At 33.2% G+C, this 25,304-nt stretch overlaps 4 protein-coding genes and 1 long non-coding RNA gene across 17 annotated transcripts; 3 read left to right on the top strand and 2 right to left on the bottom strand.

The window, feature by feature from the left end:
* Positions 1 to 1,731: 1,731 nt before the first annotated feature.
* On the top strand, positions 1,732 to 5,492 carry LOC146904179 (isochorismate synthase 2, chloroplastic-like). The gene is made up of 11 exons (XM_085728242.1): positions 1,732 to 1,766; positions 2,173 to 2,290; positions 2,402 to 2,518; positions 3,128 to 3,346; positions 3,450 to 3,518; positions 3,760 to 3,878; positions 3,988 to 4,058; positions 4,176 to 4,282; positions 4,409 to 4,493; positions 4,620 to 4,717; positions 4,857 to 5,492. Exons 1-11 carry the CDS (start codon positions 1,732 to 1,734, stop codon positions 5,037 to 5,039), a joined length of 1,221 nt encoding a protein of 406 aa, XP_085584368.1. The 3' UTR covers positions 5,040 to 5,492.
* Positions 5,493 to 6,839: 1,347 nt separating this feature from the next.
* Positions 6,840 to 9,009, bottom strand: LOC146904180 (7-deoxyloganetin glucosyltransferase-like). The gene is made up of 2 exons (XM_085723874.1): positions 8,395 to 9,009; positions 6,840 to 7,924 (listed from the first exon to the last, which is right to left on the bottom strand). The coding sequence occupies exons 1-2, from the start codon at positions 8,915 to 8,917 to the stop codon at positions 7,008 to 7,010; spliced, it is 1,440 nt and encodes a 479-aa protein (XP_085580000.1). The 5' UTR covers positions 8,918 to 9,009; the 3' UTR covers positions 6,840 to 7,007.
* A 3,321-nt stretch (positions 9,010 to 12,330) lies between these two features.
* On the top strand, positions 12,331 to 12,992 carry LOC146904181 (uncharacterized). The gene is made up of 2 exons (XR_015018197.1): positions 12,331 to 12,469; positions 12,576 to 12,992. It is a non-coding gene; the product is annotated as an uncharacterized LOC146904181 (long non-coding RNA).
* Positions 12,993 to 13,692: 700 nt separating this feature from the next.
* Positions 13,693 to 16,447, top strand: LOC146904182 (transmembrane emp24 domain-containing protein p24delta9-like). The gene is made up of 4 exons (XM_085724555.1): positions 13,693 to 13,990; positions 15,121 to 15,330; positions 15,843 to 15,919; positions 16,142 to 16,447. Exons 1-4 carry the CDS (start codon positions 13,781 to 13,783, stop codon positions 16,284 to 16,286), a joined length of 642 nt encoding a protein of 213 aa, XP_085580681.1. The 5' UTR covers positions 13,693 to 13,780; the 3' UTR covers positions 16,287 to 16,447.
* A 104-nt stretch (positions 16,448 to 16,551) lies between these two features.
* LOC146904183 (uncharacterized) lies at positions 16,552 to 22,676 on the bottom strand. Of its 13 annotated transcripts, none has more exons than XM_085724565.1 (8): positions 20,277 to 22,652; positions 20,149 to 20,201; positions 19,065 to 19,136; positions 18,608 to 18,695; positions 18,138 to 18,294; positions 17,575 to 17,893; positions 17,060 to 17,132; positions 16,552 to 16,976 (listed from the first exon to the last, which is right to left on the bottom strand). In XM_085724565.1, the coding sequence occupies exon 1, from the start codon at positions 22,439 to 22,441 to the stop codon at positions 20,342 to 20,344; it is 2,100 nt and encodes a 699-aa protein (XP_085580691.1). In that variant the 5' UTR covers positions 22,442 to 22,652; the 3' UTR covers positions 16,552 to 16,976; positions 17,060 to 17,132; positions 17,575 to 17,893; positions 18,138 to 18,294; positions 18,608 to 18,695; positions 19,065 to 19,136; positions 20,149 to 20,201; positions 20,277 to 20,341. The 13 variants fall into 13 exon arrangements, with proteins under 13 accessions (XP_085580691.1, XP_085580689.1, XP_085580690.1 ...); XM_085724563.1 differs by having other exon boundaries at positions 16,552 to 16,899; positions 20,277 to 22,587; XM_085724564.1 differs by having other exon boundaries at positions 16,552 to 16,899; positions 17,060 to 17,145; positions 20,277 to 22,587.
* Between the last annotated feature and the right edge of the window lie 2,628 nt (positions 22,677 to 25,304).

Genomic DNA, 25,304 nt, shown 5'->3' on the forward strand with positions numbered 1-25,304 from the left:
TGATTAATTGAATATGGCGCTCATTTTAGGAAGCGCTATTTATTATGATACCTGAAATGGCGTTTTAAAAGCGCTATTGTATGTTCGAATAAAATAGCGTTTAAATATCCTAAAAAGCGCTATTTATTAGCAAAAGAGGCTCTTGCTCAAAAAAAACTACAGGCCCGCAAAGCAAAAGAGGCAGCAGAAAAGACTCTTATTCTAAATTCACTCTGGGCAACTGCTGATGCAATGCACCGTCTTTACTGCCCACACACGACTAGAGAAACACTTTTTCGAAACCTTGCAAACATTACAAACACAGCCGTAGGTTTTCTTAAAAATTGCTCTAGGATTGTCTTGTCCTTTCCTTACTAAGAAACAACGTGCTTGAATTTTGAATTTATTCATGAAATTTTGTAATCTGTATGCAGCTGGACCATGAAGATGATACGCTTTTTCGAAAACTTGCAAAAGCTACAAACACAGCCGTAGGTTTTCTTAAAAATTCCTCTAGGATTGTCTTGTCCTTTCCTTACTAAGAAACAACGTGCTTGAATTTTGAATTTATTCATGAAATTTTGTAATCTGTATGCAGCTGGACCATGAAGATGATACAGCTTCACCAATTCAACCTGTGCACATGCCAACACAATATGGCAAGGTGGTGAGCCTTCTACAAGACTTTTTTTTATTTTTATATGACCTACATAAACCTATCTCCTGTTCATGAAACTGCCTAATGTGTGTGTCTGGATATTAGTTGAATGCAACCTGAACATTCATGTCAATCCATAAGTATACCACTTCTATTCACTTTTCATCTTGAAGTCAGTGTTAACTTACTTTGTACTCGGTGATTCAAACATAGCCATAGCTTTTCTTTAAAATTGGGATACTTCTTACTAATACACCAAATGGAGAGAGCCTTAGGCAATGCCCTCTAGGACTGTCTTCTTTCCTTACTTATAAGAAATTAAGCAAAAGGGACGTGCTTCAATTTTTAATTATGTATTTGCAGGTCAACTATGAAAATGATATGAAGCCCTTGGATGCCAGCAGCAGCCAGCCGTTGGATGAGCTCAACAAGTCAGCAGAAAACGTTAGCCTTGAGGATAAAGCTGCTGTTCAGGAGGGGGGTATTGGCAGCGCCCAACTACTCTAGATATTGGACCTAAGGTTTATTATTTTGTGTCGCATAGCCTAGTTGTTGCAAGTGTACTATGAAATGGCTTTTGGAGTAAGCGAGCAACTAGAGAAACAATATTTATAACTAATAGTGTGGCTTTGTAATATGTTCTGAATCCTTCTACTTCCTATGCATACTTGGAGAAGTTGTGTTAGCAGTGCATACCTTGGTCAAGCTATTTATTCAACTGCATAACTGCCGTAATCTTTTACTGACCTTAGTTAGGTGACATTGGTCATGAGCATTGCAGATTACCATTTAATGTTATTCATGTTTCCAATTTTGCCTCTTGCAAAAAACTTTGGTTCGCAAAAACCAAAGTTTTTTTGCCTTGAAAACAAAATTCGGTTTCTAAAAACCGAATTTTTCTTGAATTTACAAGGGAAAATTCTCAAATTTAATTTAATACCGTTAACTTAACTTTTTCGTTTTCTAAGAGAGTATATTATTAATGGTGTTGATTTGGTGGATTTTATTATACCTTTTTACTGTTTAAACGAAAGTATATGTCTTGTCAATAGTGATGCAAGAATTAAACGAAAGTATATGTCTTGTCAATAGTGATGCAAGAATTATTGAAAGCTCCAGAAGAGTTAATGTATTGTTAAATGAATATCATATTGTCTAAATGAATATCATATTGAAACAAGAAATGATATTTGTCTAAAGATATATTTGTCTAAATGAATATCGTATTGAAACAAGAAATGAAGAGATGCTGAATATCTCTATATATTACGACACATATTTTAGATAAAATAAGTGTAATGAAAAAGTTATAAACCAGAAGTTTATACTACACTTTTAAATATACCAGTGCAATTGAAGCACAAATTTGTTTTGATGAGAAGTCGTGAAATGTAGCTTCTGGATTAGGCTGAAAATTTTATAGTAAGTATCAATAAAAAACTTAGTTTTACAGGTATACTAATGTAATACATATATATAATTAAATTTTCTGCACATTACCATATAAATTTTTGTTGAATTTATTTACTTTGAAGGTTTCTTTCTGAGCGATGCCCTTTAATTCGTGCATATGGTGCTATCCGATTCAATGCAAAAGCCAAGGTTTCATCAGAGTGGCTGGCTTTTGGTTCTTTCTACTTCATGATTCCTCAGGTGCATACATCGTGTTATTTCCAAAAAACTAATTAGCTATTCCATTTGTGTTACTGTGTTAGTATTTATAGCATTGAAAGCCAGAGATATCTGACCGAAAAAAATTGACAGGTTGAATTTAATGAGCTTGAAGGAGGATCAATGCTTACCACTACTATTGCTTGGGATAATGCTCTTGCTTGGTCATGGGAAAATGCAACGAGTGCACTTCAAGAAACATTTTACAAAGTGAGTGTAAATAGAGATTTAAGTGAGTGCCTTATAGATTATTAGGAGGATGATTTGTTGAAATAATTGAGATACTCTTTACAATGTCTCTATTCTAGTTTACATTGAGTACTTTTATTGTTAAACACAATTAATAAAAAGGCACTGAAGCCACTCTGCAGTCAGAGACGTAGGCACAATTGGTCGAACTCCGTGATCAAATATCGTGTGTTCTCTTTTTGTATTTTTCATATTTTGAACCAAAGTTTCTGTTCTAACAAATTGGTCGATATATATGATACTTTGAATTAGGATTCTTGCATGACCAGCTCTAGGTTTTTAATCATTCAACCTCTTGTGTCCTAGTGTTTTCTTTATTTAATATTCTTTGAATGACCAAAAATGGAATTAAGTAGGAAAAAGATGAATTTCAATGCATGATCAAACATTGTTAATAGATTTAGTTGAGGGATTAACCATACATTTTTTTTGCTGCAGGTTTCTTCTTCCATAGTGAAGTTTCCTAAGCAAGCTCCTCCACCATTGATACTAAGCAGCCATAACATTCCCTAGTAAATTAGATTGGAATCTTGCTGTTAATAAAGCTTTGCAGATGATAGAGCGAAATGATTCTTCGCTCTCCAAGGTCAACTACATCTCAATCTTGCTGTTTATTTTTGTCCAAATTGTTTCTCTATTAGCTTTTGCATCATTCCTTGTGTTGCAAGAAATCATTTGAAAAGCTCAATTTCTTCTTCCATATTGGAAACTCAGGTTGTTCTAGCACGGAGCACTAGAGTAGTGCCTACTGCTATTATCAATCCTCTAACGTGGTTAGCTTGCTTAAAGGTATTGTACTTTTCTTTCTTTTTCTGTCTCCAGCAAATTGTGCAGTGTTATCTTAATGATATGCAGTAGCCAGTTTCTTATGTCTTGATCAAAACTATTGTAGGTTGAAGGTGACAATGCTTACCAGTTTTTCCTTCAGCCGCCTAATGCACCAGCATTTATTGGAAACACAGTAAGTTACTATTTCAAGATATACTAAAATTTCGACAAAATATATCCATGAAATGAATTTCGCTTGATATTTTAAGTTACTATCTAAGTTATGCTTTATAAATTTTCGTCAAAATAGCATGATTTTGTTTACCTCAAAAGGTGGACAACCTTTCTTGAAACTCTATTTTGAATTGAATCATCAGCAATGATACATTTTACTGCTATGTTTCCATTTTAATTTTTATGTACTTGATGAATAGCCAGAGCAACTATTTCACAGAAAAGGCCTACATATCACTAGTGATGCTTTGGCCGCAACCCGTGCTAGAGGAGTGTCACTAGAACTAGACCATCAAATTGAACTTGACCTGCTTACCAGGTTTACCTTGTTGCTTAAGGCTTTGATTTAAACACTGTTGTTTAATGGTTGTTTTCATCGATGCTTGTGATTTTTTCTTATTGTTTTCTGTTTGCTTTTGGTCATACAGTCTGAAGGACGACATCGAGTTTACTATAGTAAGTGACCATAAGAAGAAAATTAGAGGCAAGTTTTACGATTGTTAGCATGAATTGCTTTATTAAAGTATATACACTTCCCAATACATTTATAAATCCACGATTTTGGTCCTCCAAATTTTTAAAAAAAAATCGACCTTGGAAGTGTTTTGGCAGGCAGTCTGTGAAAAAGTTACAATCGATTCAACGAAAATGGTCAGAAAACTACTGAGGATCCAACATTTATTTGCTCAACTAACTGGCAGGTTAAGAAGTGAAGAGGATGAGGTAACCATGATACAATTTAAGTTGGAAAGAGCAAAGTTTTCAATCTTTACAATGAAACTATGAAAGCACCTTTATTAAATTTTCACGCCATATAACTAAGGTGTCAAATTTTCTCTCTTTTTTAAGTTTGAAATTTTGTCATCACTTCACCCAAGTCCCGCAGTTTGTGGATTTCCAACAGAAGAGGCACAACTTTTAATTGCAGAAACAGGTGCATTCATCTTTTAAAAGATGTTCTTCAAATGACTTTAGACCTAAGCATTTATGTTTTTCTTTTAGAAATGTAAAATGTGGTTTAACTTGGTAAAATGTTCTTACTTTGAAACATGGTGTTCAGAAGTGTTTGATCGAGGAATGTATGCTGGACTTGTTGGTTGGTTTGGAGGAGGAGAGAGTGAGTTTGCCGTTGGCATCAGATCAGCATTGGTGGAAGAGGTTAGATATGTAATATTTTTAATGTCACAAATGGTGTATCGTGGAAAAATATTTATTTACTCAAATTCCGCTACATTATAGCGCTATAGCTGACAACACTGCATGATGAATCATAACATTGGTAAGTTTTTTAATATAGGAACTAGGTGCTTTGATATATGCTGGGACAGGAATAGTTGAAGGAAGCAATCCATACTTGGAGTGGGATGAGCTAGAACTCAAGACATCTAAGGAGTGTTTGTCTGTCAATGCATACATTCACCGCAAACGATTGCTAGCAAGTTTGTTATTCTACTTTATTTCCGACAGTGTTGCGAAATAGTGGCTGTAGCATAGCAGACTTTGAACAAATCGCTATTATTCCTGGATGCTATCTAGTACAAAGTCTTGACAGTCGCTTTTGTGGTGCTATAGCACTGCAGCGTAGCGAAATTTGAACAAACTACTATTTAACTGTTGTGACATTCTCGATGTTTTCTGATGCTCAATATTTGATTTCTTGCAGGTCAAAAAAGAGTACACAAACTCTGTTATTTCCTTCATTTCAAGCCACCAAACATCTTCAAATATTGATACATCTTATTTAAATCTAGAACATTGGACACACAAACACTATCCTCAAATCAGTTTCTTTTCTTTGAGCAACAATTTTTCTTTGCTTCTTTAAAAATCGACCATCGGCTTAATCTTACTTTACTTGTTCAATCAAGCTACTTATAATTTTTAGCATCTATATGTGTATAATGCGTATTTTAATAGTGATTTCTATTTTGCATTTTCTAAACGTTGCGTGAAAGTTCCTTTGTTATAGGAATTTCTGATTTATAATTTATTTTTTTTAAAATGGCATATATATTATACGGGTACCTTGCATAAGACGGACAAGGAAAACAACATAAAAAATACAACGGTGCCTTATATAAGTGGCACCACACCAACATAACACATCCCCAAAAAAGTGCTGGATAAAAAAACGTCTGATACAATACTCACAGCAGCCGAACTGCAGCTGTCAACAACATAACAACAGGAAAAAAAATGAGCCGAACAGCAATGGAGGGAGATCAGACATAAGCATAGCCATAGGCAGCCCCACACCAAAAACTACCATGCAAGAGTGTACACTTGATCAGACATAAGCATAGCCATAGGCAGCCCAACACTAACCCCACGGGAAAAGAATAGACGAAAGCCAGCCCTTTTCATCTTCTTAAACAATCTTTTGGGTCTACTCATAAAGTATTTCATCAACTCATAAAAAGAGACAGGGATATATTTTCAATCTACTTTAACTCCAATATGCCATGATCGAACTTTTATCTCTTCCACTATTTCATCAACCGTCCGCACCCTATTGTGATGAATTTTTTAGTTTCTTTCCCTCCAAATCACCCAAAGCGCGGCATGCCAAATTAGCCACGCGCCTTTACGGATTTTCCTTCGCTTTGCATCATCCAACCAACACACCAAGTGCACAAAATAAATTTGGTGGAACTCCAACCATCTCAATACCTTTTGCCACACCTTGTCAACCACATTACAATGAAGAAAGATATGGTTATATGTTTCTTCACCCAAATCGCACAAAACACAATTAAGGTTAGAGTTCCAGTCCAACACATTACGAATTACAAGGTTCGAACGCGTTGGAATAGGGTCCAAAAGGAGAGTCCATGAGAAAGCCACCACTTTCGAGGGAGCCGGACTCCTCCAAATGAGACCAAACACCTTTTCCTCCAAACTACTTAAATTACCATCTAAAACCAACAACTTTTCAACCATCGTATAAGCGGATCTAATAGAAAAAATGATGTTTTCCCCGATCTCCAATTCCACGAATCCTCCATGTCAACCCCACTTAAGACTTCAATAATTTCTAAAAGATTATCAAATTGCTCCAACTCCCACACACAAAAGGTCTTCTCCTCCAAAAAGCCTCCAAGTACCTCCTCCATCTCCATTGTCCCAAAGCTCTCCCACCTTCGCCTCCTTTTGACTTGAAATTGTAAAAAGTCTGATTTACAAATGTAATTATTTGATCCTATGTGTTTTCTAAAGTGATATTTTGTTTCCATCTTAGGTAATGGAATCTGAGTTACAGAAGCTATATGACACTGTCACATTCATGAAATCATTTTATCACTTTGGGAACAATTACATAGTTTAAAGTACAGTGTACTATATGGCTTACATTTTAAATATAACTAGCACCTCATTAATTGCATAATTTTTTTTTTGACAATGAAACAAATTCAATAGAAGATCAATGAATTCACAACCACACTTTAATTTAATATTTTTTAAGCAAGACCTCCTTAATAACCTTATCCAAGTTCATGTATGAACAACCACTGATACTGGTGTTCTCTTCTGCTTTCTTCTTTAACTCTTTGGCATTTTGCCTCATCTTCTTTCCTTTACCTCCCACCATCAATTCATTGATCAGTTTCTCGACCTCATCTCTCTTCACATTAGTATCGATTTCGATTCCAGTCTCCCATATATTGCAGATATATCTACAGTTTATTGGTTGATCACCAAAAAATGGCCAACACAACATCGGTACTCCAGCAAGTACGCTTTCAACGGTTGAGTTCCATCCACAATGAGTCAAGAATCCACCAATTGAAGGGCGGTTCAGTACTTGCTCTTGCGGACACCAGCTTGCAATTAGACCTCTATCTGAAATTTCGTTCTCAAACTCAGATGACATAATAAAGGAGCCACCAATGACAAGATCAGGCCTAATGATCCACAAAAATGGTTTCTTGCTATTGGCCAGACCCCAAGCAAACTCTAATAGTTGCTCTGGAGTCATAACTGTAATGCTGCCAAAACTCACATAAACAACAGACTCAGGTTCCTTTGATTCAAGCCATTCAAGACACTTGGTATCTTCTTTCCAAAGATTGGAACCTAAAGATGCCAAGTTATTATGTGGAGTTTGATTTAGTAGTGAAGGTAATGGTCCAATGGTATATAATGAAGGGAACATAAAAGATAGTGCATTCATTACATCACTCTCAAGTTCATCATAAGTGTTAAAGATAATAGCAGAGGCTTTGTGAAAGCTATCTCCCACTTCAATGACAAATTCTAAAATGGGATCTTTACGATCTGCAACCCTTATTACGTCAGGTAGATCCTTCAGTCGAAAGTTCTGCAATCCTGGAATACAGTTTACTTTGGTGTCTAAGTAACTCTCATCTGCTTGTCATAATTATAAAAGAAGTCAATAGCTTGCTAGGAATACACTCGCTAACGCTTTCTAACACACTTTTTTTACTAGTTAGCATTTATGAGTCTTGTCAAATTATGTGGGACTCATGAATGTTAATCAGAAAGAGTGTGTTGAAAAGTGTTTGACAAAGAGTTCGTTACTAATATTATTCATATACACAGACACAGATAAAGAGACAAAAGATCAAGTTACTTAAAGAGTAATATTGAGTAGAGTCACCGGTTAATGAGTCATTATCAATATTAAATTTTATCAATCCAACCGTCAAATTAAAAGTTCTCATTGAGTATATCAACTCGTCAAATTGCTATAAGGTCTTTCATTAAATTATACTTTATGAAACAAATTCAAACGATCATAATCTCATATACGAATGTTAGATTTATGAGAGAGAGAGAGAGAGAGAGAGAGAGAGAGAGAGATCGCAAATGATTACCTTTGAGCGGTATTAGACCTTTGTCAAACATTGTACGAAAGTGGAAAGTAGTTAAGAAGTTACATGCACTAGTTGGTGAAAAGAGAAGGATTGGGAGTGCATTCTCTTCAGCAACTTGTATGGTAAATGGCATGTAACAATCAGAAACAAAGCAAGTAACTGGTGGCGTAAGACCAGCATTCGCAGAGTCATGAAGTCTAGCAAGAAGTTCACCAAAGGGTTTGATGAAGTTCTTACTAACAGATTGAGAAAGAGATGTCAAGTCTTGACTAACATCACCATTACCTTCCATTGGAGTTAGACCATCTTGGATGGTCTCAAAGACAAAATCGGTGAAACCATCAAGAGAATTAGAACCTCTTGATTTAAGCAAACGGTTGTGATTGTATTCTGTATTGACAAAGGTTATGTGAAAGCCTTTAATATGAAGAAGTTTTGCTAGTTTTAGCAGTGGATTTATATGCCCTTGAAGAGGATACGGAATCAACACAGCATGTGGCTTTTTATTAACAATGTAACTCATCTTTGATGAAACTTGAGTTGCTATATATTTGCTTGAAAATCAAGGGATATAAGCTTATGCTTTTATAGAGAGAATTGGTTGAAGATGAACTACAATGTTACAGAGTTAATCAATATATAAAAAAATTCCATAGCACGAAGCACATGCTGAAATAAATATTAAAATTAAAGCTGGCGTTGAATGACTTTATGTGAAAATTCTTTTTACCGGCACACTGAGGCATAACGGATATATACTTTGACGCCCTTAACTATTTGGTCTATAATTTAATCTCTGGTCTGTGCTTATGAAAAAATATTCGTTAGGAGATGTTAACACCTTAAATGGATCTCAGTTATTTCAGAGGAGTAGTCTCCGCAGTTGCGCATGCAAAATACATTTGATTTATTGAAGAAAAAAAAATATTATTCTATGATGTTTGATTGCACCTTTAAATTTATGTGTTCACAAAATAAATTTTTATTTTACGGAAATCAATTATAAAATATGCTATGCCAGTGGTGATCACAAAAACAAGGTTGTGGCTTTAACTTCAAATGTTAAAGGATGATTAATTTAATTAATTAATTAATTAATTAATTGGTTGAACTCAATTGAAACAAGATTCTTTTATCTCAACTATGTCTAATCCAAAGAACTTAACTATTATGTGCGGCAAACCAAGTAAATTTTATTATAAAAAATTAAAAAAATACTGAGACAAACCCCAAAACCAGTACATGGAAAACTTACCAGCTGAAGAGTACTCCTCCAAATTGTTAATCTATAGCTATAATTTACTTAAAAAAAATGTAATAGGTAATTGAGAATTGGTTAATCTCTCAAAGAAGGTATGATCTGTCATTCATTTGTTTTCTTTTTTTGAAAATATCATTTCTCTTTGTATAATGCTTGATGCATGTCTAAATTTAAACGTGATCACAACATAATATTTTTTATTGTGTTAATCTATATAAATATGTCATGCTACTAGTTTCCTAAAAAAAATGTCATGCTACTAGTCGTGATAAAGACAAAAAAAAAACAAAGAACTAGGTTGTAATGTATTTAACAACGTACCATACCCAACATGGTGCACGTTCACTCTACAGAGGAGATCCACATGGGTATATATGCAATGCATTTGTTGTGAATGTATTAGCTAGCATTAGACATAATCTTTAAAAAAAGAAAATGAATGGTGTTTTATTTATTTATTTATTTATAAAAATACATTAAAGCATTAGACATAATCTTTAAAAAAAGAAAATGAATGGTGTTTTATTTATTTATTTATTTATAAAAATACATTAATCGAGATCTTCAATTTAAAGGATCTTGCTTGTCGTCACTAGAGTCGGCCCAAGGACAAGACTACTAATTCAATTGTATTAGGCCTCACAAAATATTACATAACAATTACTTAATAAAAAGATCGCATATTCTACTATTGATAATAATTTATTTGATAAAAATGTCTCATATTCTATTATAACTAGAATAATGATGTAATTGTCAAGCATGAGGAATTAACGTATTTACAAAATTTTGATAAATATATATTATTTTAAATTAAATTTTTTGAGGAGATTATTTTAAATTAAATTAAAAGTTAATTTACTCAACTATATTTCACCGCCGTCCACTATCACCCTCTCACAACAAGCGGCTTTTTATCAACAAAATAACTCATCTTTAATGAAACTTATTAAGTTGCTATATATATATATATATATATATATATATATATATATATATATATATATATTTGCTTGAGAAACAAGGGATATAAGCTTATGCTTTTATAGAGAGAATCGGTTGAAGATGAAATACAATGTAAAGAGTTAATCAAGATAAAAAAAAAAAAAAAAATCCATAGTACGAAGCACATGCTTAAATAATATTAAAATTAAAGCTGCCGTGGGATGGCATTTTCGTTGCTTTTAACACTCTAGCCATACCTATGCATCTAGCTTAGGATAATATCTATTAAACACTACTAGAAATAGCTTTTGGGTTTAATATTCACTTAAAGCATTGAATCTTAATGTTATCATATTGGTTAATAGGCTGAGAAATCGTCGATTAATCGATACGATCTAACCCACAACATTACTTAGACATAAATAAAGTTTTCCGAGCAATACGTGAGAATATCGAATAGTAATTAGAATCTGTGACACTAAGCATAAGGATACATGTGAAATAGGTTGATGAAGTTTTAATCCCAAAAATACTAATTTCTCTGTTAATTGTATCATTTACATTTTCATAGTTTTCTATCTTATGAAACGAAACATATCAAAATTCTATCACTTAGAACAATATTGATTGTTTTATCGGCTTAAATATCGCACTAGTCCTTGTGGAAACGATACAATTTTTTTTTTTACTTTTGATACTACATCAAGACCCATAAAATTTAATTAGTGAGGGCGATATTTAACATAATGAATGCATAAATTCAATTTAGGTCATATAAGAGTAATGATTGCGTATATATATTGTAAATACTAATTGTAAATATAGGTGATATAAGAGTAAGGGGGCAAAAACATCAAGCCAAGCAAATGATGAAACATAAATATATGGTAGGAAAAATTAAAATTGAAGTAAGGGCCTTGACCCACGATGTTGGCTATGTGGGTCTGCCTCTACTTATGATTGTACTGAAGTCCTTCACATTTGGTGTTATTGAAGTAAGGGCCTAGGTCAAAGAATTTGTACCTTTGCTTAGAACATGTCCCACTCAGGTTTTCTCCATGTGATTTGATTTTTTTTTAATCGTGGTACCACTTGATTCTTTCCCTTAACCAACAAAGTGATTTAGCTCATGATGATCTTAATAAACAAAATAAAAATGAAATAAATTAAGAGTAAAGTCATTTTAGCTCAACGGTACAATATAGTGTGTGTTTGTGTGTCAATCAAATAGTTTTGGTGAATGCAAATGTTGATAAAATTGATTAAAGTACAAATTTGTATACTCATTTCGTATGATCAAATCATTTTATATATAAAATATTCCGCAATGCCTTCAACTTATGCACAAGTATGGTGTCTATCCCAATTGTTTATTATTATTATTATTATTATTATTATTATTATTATTATTATTATTATTATTATTATTATTATTATTATTATTATTATTATTACTACTATTATTATTATTACTATTATTATTATTATTATTATTATTATTATTATTTACCCTTTTGAACATAAAATTTGAAAATTTAATTAATTCTGATGATTAGAAATATGTTTACTTTACACCCTTAATGAATATGCCAAGAGACAAATATAACTTATTGATCCACTTAAAAGACAAGACACTTAATAATAATTCTAAACTTAGGGAGGTTTTTTTTTTATTTATATAACTCCTGAAGAGCTAAAAATATTTAATTGTTTTTAGCGCATCATATTCTTTACGCACTATAAAGTGATTAAATCATAATCTATTTGTTGCATGCATGTAGAGAAAGAGAGAGATGATTAAATCTCTCAAGTTTGTGTATGCTATGATTTTATTTATTTTCCTATTTCTTGTTACAAAGAATGTTGTAGGTGATATATTTTTCATCCTTTTCAAATTGTATTCTTTATTTGTAGTTTGGAATCCTTTGTCTCATTTTAGTAACATTATTTTATCTATTTTTTTTTTCTGTTACAGCTCTATTTGATTGTGAATATGATGAAGATTGCCCAAAAAGTACTCCGAAACGGACGTATAAATGCATTGATAAAAAATGTAGGTCCTACTTCACAAAAAAAATGGAAAATGTAGGTCCTTCTTCACAAAAAAATGAAAAAATGTAGGTTTTTTAAAGTATCTCAATGATAGTATAAGTTCAAGACCTAAGAGAGGACACTTACGTCATGCAAAGAAGAGTGAGTTCTTGCACTAGCGAAAAATATATGTAATATACCTTTTGCTAGAACATTCCATAGATTCCATTTAGGTATTATGTTGGTACCCAATAATTGTATTTTATTTATTTTATTTTTTAAAATTCCAAGACCCTGCAATATTTGTACTCTAAGATATTGGTAATAAAATGAAACTAAAATAAGATCCGCTCGTTGCGCAGATGAGATTGTTTTATTTTCGCATAGTATTTTTTATTTGTCTAGGGTATTTATTTTTAAAACTAAATTGTCCCCAATATACAAGTGTTGAGATTAAGATACATCCCTCTGCGTAGGGATGTATGTAGTTGTATCTTGTAAATTATTCAGTTGTCATGCAAAGCTCTATATAACTCTGACATTCATTTTGAAAAGGATCCTTCACTTTATTTTGTAATAAAAGTTTACGACTTGTATTTATAAAGGTTTAAAACTTTTCTTTCGTTAAAAAAAAAACAGACGCAATATTTTTGTTGTCAAAAAACGAGGCGTTACAACTCACGTAGGTTATAACCCAACTTGAGTTAACTCATGTAGGTTATAACCACAGCGTGAGTTAACTCATGTAAGTTATACTTTTGTTTACCGAACATGAATTAACTCACGTGGAAGATATTTTGATCAGTTTGTATGGGAGTGAGCGTTTTTTTTTTTTGATGTTCGGAGTGAGCGTGTTTTTTTTTTTTTTGGAAGTATAGCAAATTTCTAAATCCAATTACTTAGTTTTTTTAAGTCCATTTGCTTAGTTTTCTTCTTTTTTTTTGGTACATCCATTTGCTTAGTTAATATCAAATGAAATTGATTACATTACTAAATATATTATTTTTTGTAATAAAATGATAAGGGACCAAAATGTTTGTTTCTTCCTTAAAAAAATTATATTATTTGATTCTCTTTCTTTTTCCTTTCTTCATTCCCAAGCAAACCCTAAAATCAACCCTTCCAAATTGAGAACATTCTATCATCGCAATGTTCAATTCAATTCTTCTTCTTCTTATTGCTATTGTCCCTGCATTGATGTGTAACGTTGTGAATTCAATGCGGTTTGATCTTAAATCTGGTAATCCCAAATGTATCGTTGAGGAAATCAAGAGCAATGCAATGACCGTTGGTAATTACTCCGTCGTTAATCCAAATGAAGGTTATCCAATTCCTGATTCTCACAAGCTAACTGTCAGGGTATGCTTATAAATTATGATGATCTATGAAACACGGACACCAGACACACGGGGACACCAATAGTAATTTAAGAAAATGGCATATTTGAATGTAATTATATATGTTGGTGTCGTGTCGAACAAGTCTTAAATATTGACACGTGTTGGACACCGGACATGCCTTCGATAAGAAGTGTCAATGATAAATGATGATTGCAATCAGACAACTTTAGTTTTGTATTGGATGCATTTTAATTTCAAATTTGGAAACTTTATTTCCACCATTTTGGTTGGAAGTGTAACTTGCAGTCACGTTGGTTCTTGAATGTATTGAAATTACATACACATTCACAAGTGTCTCGTATATAGTCATTTTGGTCCTCAAACATGTTTTAGATATTCATTTTAGTTCTCGAATGTTTTTCTCTTGATCAATTAAGTCCATAAAATTACTAATAAAAGAGGTATCCGGAATGTGTTTGCAATTTTAATACGTTTAGGAACAATAGTGATAACGTATCACACATTCAGGACCAAAATGACTGCGTGTCATTTTTATTAATCAATGTTATTATATTATGAATTAACTCCAAAAAATGTGCCCTTTTATGGAAGTCTTAAGGTAGAAAATGTATGAGATCAAGAACAATTCAAATTCCAATGGATTAGCTATTCTCTTCTTGTTATAAGGTTTATGTTAATTTGTGTTTATTTGAATTTGTACTTTTCATTTTTCTGAATATCAAATGGGACAATTTCTTCTGCGGACCGTTACTTGAATATTGTTCAAAAACACCGATGACGACAGAGGTGCAACCTTCCAGAAGTAGAAATTTACTGTCCTCTTCGTCCTCGTGACTAAGAAGGTGAATTTATCATTGCCGGTTTGTCAAAAACAAAGGAAAATATCTGAGTTGAGTTTTGAGGCACGTATATTTATTTTCTTTTGTTTTTTCCAAATTGACATGAACCACGGCGGTTTCTAAGACGTTGCAATAAGGAGGACAGTGAACTTTTACTTCCGGAGATTGGAGTCAGTCATCTTTGGAGTTTCAGACAGTTTTCAAGTACTTGTCCGCAGTGATCCACTGTCGAATTTGTCATCAAATGACTCATTTTATATTGGTTTTGTATAATGTGTCTGGTTATCAGCTTCGTTCGCCTTATGGGAACAAACACCACTTTGGTGATCGTGTGGCTTCTGGTAATTTCGCATTTACTACAGCTGAAGCTGGTGACTACACAGCTTGTTTTTCCTTGCTGGATCAAAAACCCCCGATAACTGTGACCATTGATTTTGAGTGGAGAACTGGGGTGGCTGCCAAGGACTGGTATAAGATTGCAAAAAAAGATCAGATTGACGTAAGTATTAGTAGAATAGTACTGTAATGTTTGTTGACATAGCATCGAGATGTGCATGATTGTTATCACTAGCAGAGGAATTTGGTACCTTATGAATTCACCACAATTTCATCTGTGATATCGTGACTGATAGAATAGGATCACATGATTAACTTATCTTATTCTGCTGGCTTATCAAACATTGAATTAAGACATAATATGATAGTTTATCCTATCACGTATCTCTTATCCTGACCATCAAATGAGACCTAAAAGTGATTTACATTTTGCATTTTCTAAACTGAATGCGTGATAATGCATGTAACGCTACTGCCATTTCCGTCTGTCATTGTTATTTTAACATTTGCTTGAAAGTTTCTTGGTGAATGAAGTTGATAAATAGGAACGAGTAAACAGATTTTATAGTTTAAAAAAAATAAAAAAATTCATATTTGTTATAGGGACTTCCTGATTTACAAATGTAATTATTCGATCATGTTTGTTTTCTAAAGTATTTTTTTTTTCCATCTTAGGTAATGGAATCTGAATTACAGAGGTTGTATGACACTGTCATATTCATCCACGACGAGATGTTTTATCTTCGCGGAAGGTATAAATGTTATGAAATCATTTGATCTTCTGGCAGTAATGTTTACTGTGTCATTCCAAATTTCTTCTATATTGTACTCAACCTTTATGAATGACTTACATTATTCTATTTTATGTTTACTATTTTTTCTCAAGGTTTGACTTCACACTATGCATCCATTGGAGAAAATTTTCGACTCATTCTAATGAGAATTTTTGTTGTCTTTTGATTTCCTTGATACAGGGAGGAAGAGATGCAAGATCTTAACAGAGAAACTGATAAAAGAATGTTTACCTTCATTTTCTGTTCAATCATTGTTTGCTTGTCTGTTGCTGGTTTGCAACTGTGGCATTTGAAAATATTCTTTGAGAGGAAGAAGCTCCTCTAAGATCCTTCACACAAATTGTATCCACTTGGTTAGCTTGGATAAAAACATTTGATGACAGAATGTTCCTAATGTATCCAAATTTTTGAGGTTATATTTCTCTTTTATGATGTATATTGATGATTAGAAATGGGAAATTATTTTTAGGTATGAAAGTTTTGATGGTGGTTTCTTTTGATTTTTGCGTGTATCGTTGAAATTTGTAGATGTCGTACATGTCATATGAAATAAATAAAATATTTTAGTTTAGACAAAAAAATCTATAATGTGTTGTAATCACGAGTATTTTTCTTTCTCTTTCGTAAATTGTGACCATTATAATTATACAGTGATGAATAATCATCGATGGATCTTCTTTACAGATATTTTACATGAACCCAAAACAATACAGGGTTCCTTTTTTTATTTACATGAAGATTACAAGGTTCCTTATGTCTCATGCAAAGTAGAATACTACTCTTTATCAACTTTGTATTCTTTGCCACTCAAGTGAAGCCGGATGATTCTTGTATTTCTTTCTAAAACTACCATTTTCTCCTTCATTTTGTAGTCTTGGCTTCGGAGAAAATCACATTCACTGCAGAAAAAACGGTTCTTCTACTCTGACACAAGCACACTGTCAATTGAAATCGTTATTAGTCACCTTGAATGATTTGATCTGTTCAGAACATCATAATTTTTTCAACATCGACACTGCAACAAAAATATTAAGCAATAAACATTAAATATCATATGTATAAACATTATCACTATAATGTAAAACAATGTTTTGGTACCTCAAGTTTGTTGTATGTGTGCCTTGAACCATGACAGCACGTCTTGCAGAATATACTGGCAACTAACATTTTCCTATCAAAAAATACTTTCAGATAAATTTATGAGCTTCCTTTGCACAATTGCAGCTCATTAAGTTAACCAAACTATTGTCAAGAAAAAAGTTAACCAAACTAATCCGCCTAAGTACTCCACTAACTAGTCATATACTCATTTATTGTGTCATAACCCACCTAACTACCCCCACTAACTTGTTTAACATTGAAATCAACAAAACTAGTCATTTTCTTAAGAACTGTGTACAACTCAAATAAGGCGCTTATAATAACACAGTGAGTATATCAAGCAGTAAAAGTATTTCTACCGTTACATTACCAAAGACTTTATTCGCGGTGATGATACTCTCCATTATGATGTCATTAAACATATATATTGTATGAGCGGAGGAAAAGTGGAGAACTTATAGTAACTGATAAAACATAAAAACATGGAAAAATGAATAGAGTGATTTACATACCTCAGGCTGATACTGCCATAGATATAAAAGTCATACTGGTATCAGGAAGCTACTCGCCAATACTGCTGTCTCAGTATTATAATTGTTGCGGCCAAAGCTTCTTTTTATCTTTTTAAGTCAATTCTCCAAAGATTCTAAAATCGGACGATTCCACGATTAAATTCGCGATTTCACTTGTGATCTTATCAGAAAACCATTATGCACGTGATCTGGCTCGTTCCAGAGGTGTAGGATTGTAAAATCACAGATTTTGAAAATATTGCTGATAGATGTATGTGTTGCTTTTTGTCTCTTTTCACATTGATGCTAGCAGAGATTCCTGTAGTAAGTGAATGGCATATTTGAATTATTGAACATGTGGAAAGCCTTAATGACCAATGTACAGACCGTTGTGTACTAGTCATTTCTGTATAATCTGCAGACCTTATTTTATAACTATTAGCATTCCTCTCTTGATGCATTTATTACTTAAATCACATCATACTTCAATAAATTGCGAGTACTCTAAATATAAGATTTTAGAAAGAAAAAAATGAAACATGTGCAGACCCTAGGTAATTTACCATAAATGCGTATAGGTGAGTGTGTTGTGTATTGGATGAGACAATGCCATATTAACAATATAAGATGTTCATTCATTGAGCCCTGCTTTACAACTGAAATCCTTCAATATGGCTCAAGGAACTTGTATTAGCAGCATGAAACAATTTTCATACAGACCTGCAATGTAGAAATACCAATTTATTAGAAACAAAATCAAGCAAAGGATACATGATCATGTTCAGGCAGTTAGCTACACATGACTACTTGTCTCATCAAAATTATCAAAGAAAAACTTATTAAAAGCTGCATATATGAAGCTAGAAGTGTCAGACATATGATTAAATGATATGACATCATCTTGTTTTGATGCGTGTAGGAAAAGGAAGGGAAACTGAATTCAAATAAAAGTTTTTTTGACCAAAACTAACTTATATTATTTCATTCATTACTATAGTAGTAATACAAGATGGAATCAAATCAAAGACTTAACAGGCATCATATATGTGTAGAACTATCTTTGCTGGGGCATCATAATACATGTGTACAGGCATCATACAAAAAATAATGCCGTCAAAAATCTGAAAAGAGAGAGAAACGAGAGATTAGTATCAAATTCCAATGTGGTAACAAGGATGTGACATGAAAGCTTGTAAGAAAACACATCAATACTTAACAGAACAATATACAAGTGTCACAGAAGTATTTACTTATAAGGAATGGTCAAAGAACCATGTATAGTATATCCAGTTAAAAAGGCATTTGGAAATCACTTAAAATCAGAATAATAACTTTATAACCAAAAAGTTAACAAAGCACCAGATTCTTAACAAGAGGAACAGCAAAATATTTTTCCCAACACTGATTTGATTTGACCTAAAAGCCATCCATGAAGGGAGACAGAGGAAAAATTGGAAGCAAAAGAGGAAATGCAGATGCATGAAATTTACCTGCAATTGATTTGACGTTTAATATAAATATCAACAGTATGTCAGCAGCATTGCCATTGATGTAGGATAAACCTAAAGAAAGCAGACACAGCTTAGCTTGTCAGGAGAGAAAAGAAAAGCACCCTACAATGTGAACTTAAGGTCACATGAATATGCAAGAGGGCCAAAGGATATAGATACTGTTATGATGTTATCAGTGGAAATTGGAAGAGCAGTTGGAACATGATTTAATACCACCATCAATTTCATGATAGTGTTCGTATAGACAATGCGTCACCACTGACGTCCATTCTCAAAACCAACTCTTAAACTATCCAAAAGAAGTGCAACACTGAAAAATGTATCAAACCAGGCGAGAGGAAATGGATTTATTATATACTCCTCTTCTAAATAACTAAAACATTAGGCCATGGCAAGTAAAAAACACAGAAAAACAAGTAAGGTGAAAATAGAAGATGCAAGAGAATAAGCTGTTTGTTGCCAGGTAATCCAAAGAAGCAAAGAAAGGCATCCAAATTTAAATCGCAACAAACATAAACTTTTCAAGTTCAAACATGTAGCACCATTAAAAACTTTTTGAATTTGTCTCACTTATTGATAAGTATCCAAGCACTCGCAAAACCCTCCTTTAAAAGCTAGCTAACAAGGGGGGAAGAACCAAGCCACTTAAATACTACACTGAACATCACATACTACTCGATGAGGGATTTGGGCACCCTATAATACCCAAGTCCCTACCACAGCATTGCTCTAGAGAGCTAACGTCCCAGAAGTTGCACACTACGATGCTTTACTCTGCCTTTCCAGTCAGCCCCTCTGTAGGTAGCCCTTTTCGAGCCACCAACAACCAGCTTTGATACCAATTCATGAAGTGATGATGAGTATCCAAGCATGGGAACCCTCCCATAAAAGCTAGCTATCAAAGAGAAAGAACCAAGCCACTTAACTACTCCACCAGACATCCCATGCTACTTGGTCTGGAATTTAAGGACCCATAATACTCAAATTCCTATCACTTATGCTCCTTATCGAATCATATTTGCATATCATTTTACTAATAATTCAGTATAAAGAAGATACATACCTATGTACAACGACGTCATCGTAATCAGTTTGTGTCTCTCTTCTATTTCCAATCTGTATGAAAAGATTAAACAAGATTCAGTTCAAGTCAAAGAAAAATACTCAAAACATGATGTGATTATGCTTCACCTTTGGGTATCAACAATATAGTCTTTCATAAATGGGACAAATCCAAGCAGCAGCAATAAAACTGACTAGCTCTGATGAAATTGCCTCTTCTTAGCTTTTTGAATACAACGTTTTAAAGTTGCGTCTGGTGTCATTCCCATATCAATCATTTCACTATACAACTGCAAGCCTATCTCCGTGTGCCCGCTGTTCAACAAGCCCTTAATTATAACTGTGTATGCAATGACATCAGGTTTGATCCCTCTTTCCTTCATATCCTTAAAGATCTCATGGGCCTCTGGCAAGCAATTCGTCTTACAATAACCATTAATCATAATTGTGTAAGTTACAGCATCAGGTGTAAATCCTGCCTGGATGAACAAATTAAACAAAGTGCGAGCACCTTTCATATCCTTCGTACAGCACAATGCAGTAAATATTTTTGAATACATTACTTTGCTGGGTTTCATATTCATCTTCAACATGGTGCCTAGCAACTTAACAGCTTCCATAAGTTCATGGGATTTTTCAATAAGGTCAGCTACACAATAACCGTTAACCATGGCAGTATAGATTTCAACACTTTTAACTTTCAGACAATTAAAAAATGCATTGGCTTCTTCAACCTTGCCTGCTGAACACAAACCTTCAATGATAATCTTATGTGTAGTAGAGTTCGGCTCCACACCTTGACTCTCCATATAATTTAAAAGGTTCAATACCTCAAAGTCACTACGATTTCTAAACAAACCGGCGGCTAGTACATTATAAGCAACAACGTCGGGTTTAAATCCTCTTTCCTCCATTTCTTTGAATAAACTCTGGGCTTCGACGGGTTTACCCTGAAGAAAGTATCCATGGATAAGGGTTGTGTAGTGTTTCATATCTACATCGATTTGCATAGATTTCAACTCATCCAGCATACCTACTGCATCATCCACCTTACCCAATTTACACAAAGCATCAAATACAATATTGTAAGCTTTACTGTCAAGAAACAAGCCCGATTCCTTGGATTCTTCAAACATATCTACCACTTCCGAAGCCCTTCCCATCTCATCCAAGCAATGGAGGATGCAACTAAAAATCACACAATTTGTCTTTATACCCTGAGAAATCATGTTCTTATATATGTCAAAAGCTTTATCAAAATTACGGCTATTACAATAACCATGGACTAATGCACAATAAACATACACATCAGGAACAAGTCCTTGCTTTTCCATCTCGAAAAACACACTCTCAGCTTCATCTAATTTCATTTCATTACAATACCCACGAATAACCACGGTGTAGGCATATTTATCTACATGGGCATTCCTCGTTCTGTACTCCTGGAGCACTGCATATCCCAAATCCGACATATTATTTTTGCACAGCCCCTCAATAAAAGTTACATGGCAATAAGAATCAGGATCCACCCCAGCTTCCTTCATTTCATCAATCACACGAACCATGTTTTTCAAATCACCCTTCTTACATAGCGACTTAATGACAATGGTATATGTGTACTCGTTAAAGATCAAACCGAAACTCTTGAACTGCTTGAATAAACACAACGCTGTATCGACTTTATCATGTTTAACCAACCGGTTGATGAGAAAGTTAAAAGAACGTATATTTGGTAAAATCCCAACATTCTTCCTAGTTTGTAACAAGAAATCAATAGCTTCATCAAACATATTACGACTAACACAAGCTTTAACAAACCCATTAAAAGCTCTAAACAAGTAATGATCTTGATTCACATCATCAACACTTTCAAACAATGAATCAAACAAAACATTGATTTCAAAACATGGGTCTTGCTTAGAATGATCAATGATATCAAGAAACAAAGAATCCAACTTTCTAGTCCAATCCCAATAACACATTATCTTAATGATTGAAACATAGGTTTCAATGTTGTGAGAAAACCCATGTTGGTCTTTGAGTTGAGTGAAGTAAGAGTATGCAAGTGAAGGGTTGTTTTGATAAAGGTAAAGTTTTTGGAGGATTTTGAAGGTGTTAGGTTCAAAAGATGAGATTTTTGAAGGTTCTGTGAAATGGGTTTCTGAGGAAGAGAGTGCAAGTGCTGTGGATGATGAAAATCTGAGGGTTTTGTGAATGGTTTTGGATTTGGAGAATGAGTTTTTGAAGAGAGGAAGAAGAATGAGAGAAGGAAAATTGAAAAGACGAAACAACATACCATGCCGGTGGTGCTGTGATGAAGGCGTGCGGCGGAATTGCGGCGGAGGGGAGCTGGCGGCGGAGTATGACGGCGAGGTTAGAACGTGACAAACATTTTCGATTATGCTGTTGTTTGTGTTTCAAACACAAAATTTAGATTAATTGTTATGTTTTATGAAAACAAAATTTGTTTTACGCTTGAAACCTCAACCAAAAATTGGTGAAGATGAAGTGGGGTGTTTTTGGAGAGGAAGAAATAAGGAGGGTTATTTTTGTCTTTTCACATGGGTCTGAAGGGCAAAATGGTCATTTCGGGTGGATTTTGCTAATTCATCTAGTCTTTTATCCAATCAGCTTGTGCCACGTCACTGTCATGTCACAAATTACATGTCACATCAGTAATTAAATGAGATTATAACCAAAATTAAAATGATTAATATTTGCAGTGGTTGTTTGAAATGATTAGTAAGTTCAAAGACGAAAAATCAAATGATCAGTATTTTTTTGTCGGAACTATAGGCATATTTATGCAAAAAAAAAATGTGTAATCTGAACAACCATATAGATGAAAAAATAATTATTGACACGAAAACCAAACAAATAAAGAAATAAAATAAAAATATAAAGTGAATATTTTTTTTTTTGTTACATGAGAAAAAATAAGACAAAAAAGAAGAAAGAATGTTGAAAATAAAGACTAAGCACGAGAGTATGAAACTCACATGGCATCCGCATGAATGACTAACTGAAGCTCAATCGGAGGATTGTTGAGAATCACTAACTAGTAGCTCTAGCACCAAGTTTAGCGATACCGTTTGCACTCATATTACGTTCGGGAAAAGTATGATGAAGTCGCACGGTCCATACCTTGCCCATGAATTAACTAATTATTTCAATATTGTTCCCTTAACGATGATATCTAACATGTGCCATTTGGACCAAGCGAATGGTTTAAAGGAAATCTGAATAACATATAATGTCAATATGAGAGAGAAAGTAATCATAAAATGGTTGTATAACTATGATTTTTCAACAAAAAAAAATGTTATAGACTTTTGAGTGTAAAAGAAGTCAAATTTTACTTTAAACTATTGTTGTATTTTGTAAGTCATATCCATATTGATTACTTTCATCTCTTTCTCTAGTCTCTCTCTCATTTTAGGTTTTAGTTCTATAAAGTAGTCAATGATTATTGATTGTCTAATTAAGATCATACAATTTATAGTTTAAAGTCGATAATTTTAGTTTTTAAATTAAAATAAACTTTTTCTTTATAACTCAAATGGTTAGAGGTTGTGTGGTTGCGTTGAAGTGAAAATAATAATGAGAAAATAGATAAGTTTGAATCGTGACTTTCTTTAAAATTTATTTTTGCAATTATTTTATACCTTTTTCAAGTGTAAACATGGAAAACATTGATTTGTTAGAGAATCTTCTCTTGTATAAATACACTTGGTAAGATAAATGTTCTTTAGTAAAGCTACAAGTGTGTAATGTGGGTAAGTTATGGAAACAATTATCGTCATGGAAAAACTAACAATATAAATGTTGACTTAGAATGAAAAAAAAAAAAAATATTAATCTTCTTCTACATGTATTTTCTTCACAAATATCCTAAGGATGAGTATGAACATTTTCCATAAATATTTAGCTTCTTCGAAAAACATTTTCCATAAATAAAAATTATGGTTTCATGAGCTTAGTTCAATAGATAGAGACGATACATTGTAATATATACAGGGGTCAGAGTTCGAACCTTGTACACCTCACTTATTCACCTTTTAAGAGGTGAATTTCTAGTCAATAGACTACTTGACAAAAACAATTGTAAGATTGTCCACAAGCTCTAACTCAACTGATAAAAATGTCAAAGATGTTAGACCAGACGTCATGACCATGGTTCAGACCCCGACACTTTGACTTATGTGTGTGAGTTTAATAACTTTGTCATTTTGTTATCTACCGAAAACATACTGTACAGATTACAAAGAAAATTCCAAAAGTTTTCTCCATCATATATGCAAATTTTAACAATGGAATTACAAACTTGTGAGAGTTCTGTTTCAACACCTTCTACAGATTCTGACCTTTTTTGTTACCTCTTCGGCTAAGCCTTGGTTAAATTAAACTTCCATGCATGTGCACATTGCTGTGTACTTCCATCATCATTTCCTTCTTTTAGCATTCATTTCACATACATGCTGTACTTGAACTCAGTTTACGCAAACATACTTAAACTTAGTTTTCGAAAATTAGTAAAAGTAAATTTACACAAACTCAGTTCAAACATGTTTATGTAAACTCAGTTCAAGTAATCACATATGTAGATTCTTATTTTCTAGATCTCACACAAACTTATTTCAAGTACGTTCACACAAACTTGGTTCAAGTACATTTACATAAACTCAGTCAAGTACATTTACACAATCTGAGTTCATGTACAACATGTACATTATAGGTTTCTAGATCTTACTAAAATCTAGATCAAATAAGTACATTACGTAAACTGGATTCAAGTACACCTACACAAACTTTACACAACTCAGTTCAATTCAAGTACAACATGTGCATTATGAGTTTTGAGATCTTACTCAGTTCCTATAAGTACATTACACAAACTCAATTCAAGTATGCTTACACAAATTCAATTCAAGTATGTTTAGGCGAACTGAGTTCAAGTACAACATGTACATCATAGATTTTGCCAAAATCGTTTTTCTTTCGATAATATATTTCTGAGTTTAACGGATATGCTATGTCTGTGTAAATTAATTTTACACATACATCCAATATGAATCAATTACTTTTCCACGTCATACCATTAAAATAGTGTATTTTTTTAGTGAACCTGAATTTATCAGTGGTTTGTGAAACTGTATA

The sequence above is a fragment of the Medicago sativa genome, chromosome 7 (assembly GCF_051527215.1).
Source record: "Medicago sativa cultivar Bolivia chromosome 7, Bolivia_mono, whole genome shotgun sequence".
In the NCBI taxonomy this organism is placed as follows: domain Eukaryota; kingdom Viridiplantae; phylum Streptophyta; class Magnoliopsida; order Fabales; family Fabaceae; genus Medicago; species Medicago sativa.

What these genes read in the sequence shown, in the direction of transcription:
- LOC146904182 (XM_085724555.1), top strand. Translation starts at nt 13,781, where the DNA reads ATGTTCAATTCAATTCTTCTTCTTCTTATTGCTATTGTCCCTGCATTG. An exon ending in CTCACAAGCTAACTGTCAGG is followed by an intron (nt 13,991 to 15,120) that starts GTATGCTTATAA and finishes TCTGGTTATCAG; the next exon opens with CTTCGTTCGCCTTATGGGAA. An exon ending in ATGTTTTATCTTCGCGGAAG is followed by an intron (nt 15,920 to 16,141) that starts GTATAAATGTTA and finishes TCCTTGATACAG; the next exon opens with GGAGGAAGAGATGCAAGATC.
- LOC146904179 (XM_085728242.1), top strand. Translation starts at nt 1,732, where the DNA reads ATGCAAGAATTATTGAAAGCTCCAGAAGAGTTAAT. An exon ending in TCTACTTCATGATTCCTCAG is followed by an intron (nt 2,291 to 2,401) that starts GTGCATACATCG and finishes AAAAATTGACAG; the next exon opens with GTTGAATTTAATGAGCTTGA. An exon ending in GAACTTGACCTGCTTACCAG is followed by an intron (nt 3,879 to 3,987) that starts GTTTACCTTGTT and finishes TTGGTCATACAG; the next exon opens with TCTGAAGGACGACATCGAGT.
- LOC146904180 (XM_085723874.1), bottom strand. Translation starts at nt 8,917, where the DNA reads ATGAGTTACATTGTTAATAAAAAGCCACATGCTGTGTTGATTCCGTAT. An exon ending in AGGTCTAATACCGCTCAAAG is followed by an intron (nt 7,925 to 8,394) that starts GTAATCATTTGC and finishes TATGACAAGCAG; the next exon opens with ATGAGAGTTACTTAGACACC.
- LOC146904183 (XM_085724566.1), bottom strand. Translation starts at nt 22,441, where the DNA reads ATGTTGTTTCGTCTTTTCAATTTTCCTTCTCTCATTCTTCTTCCTCTC.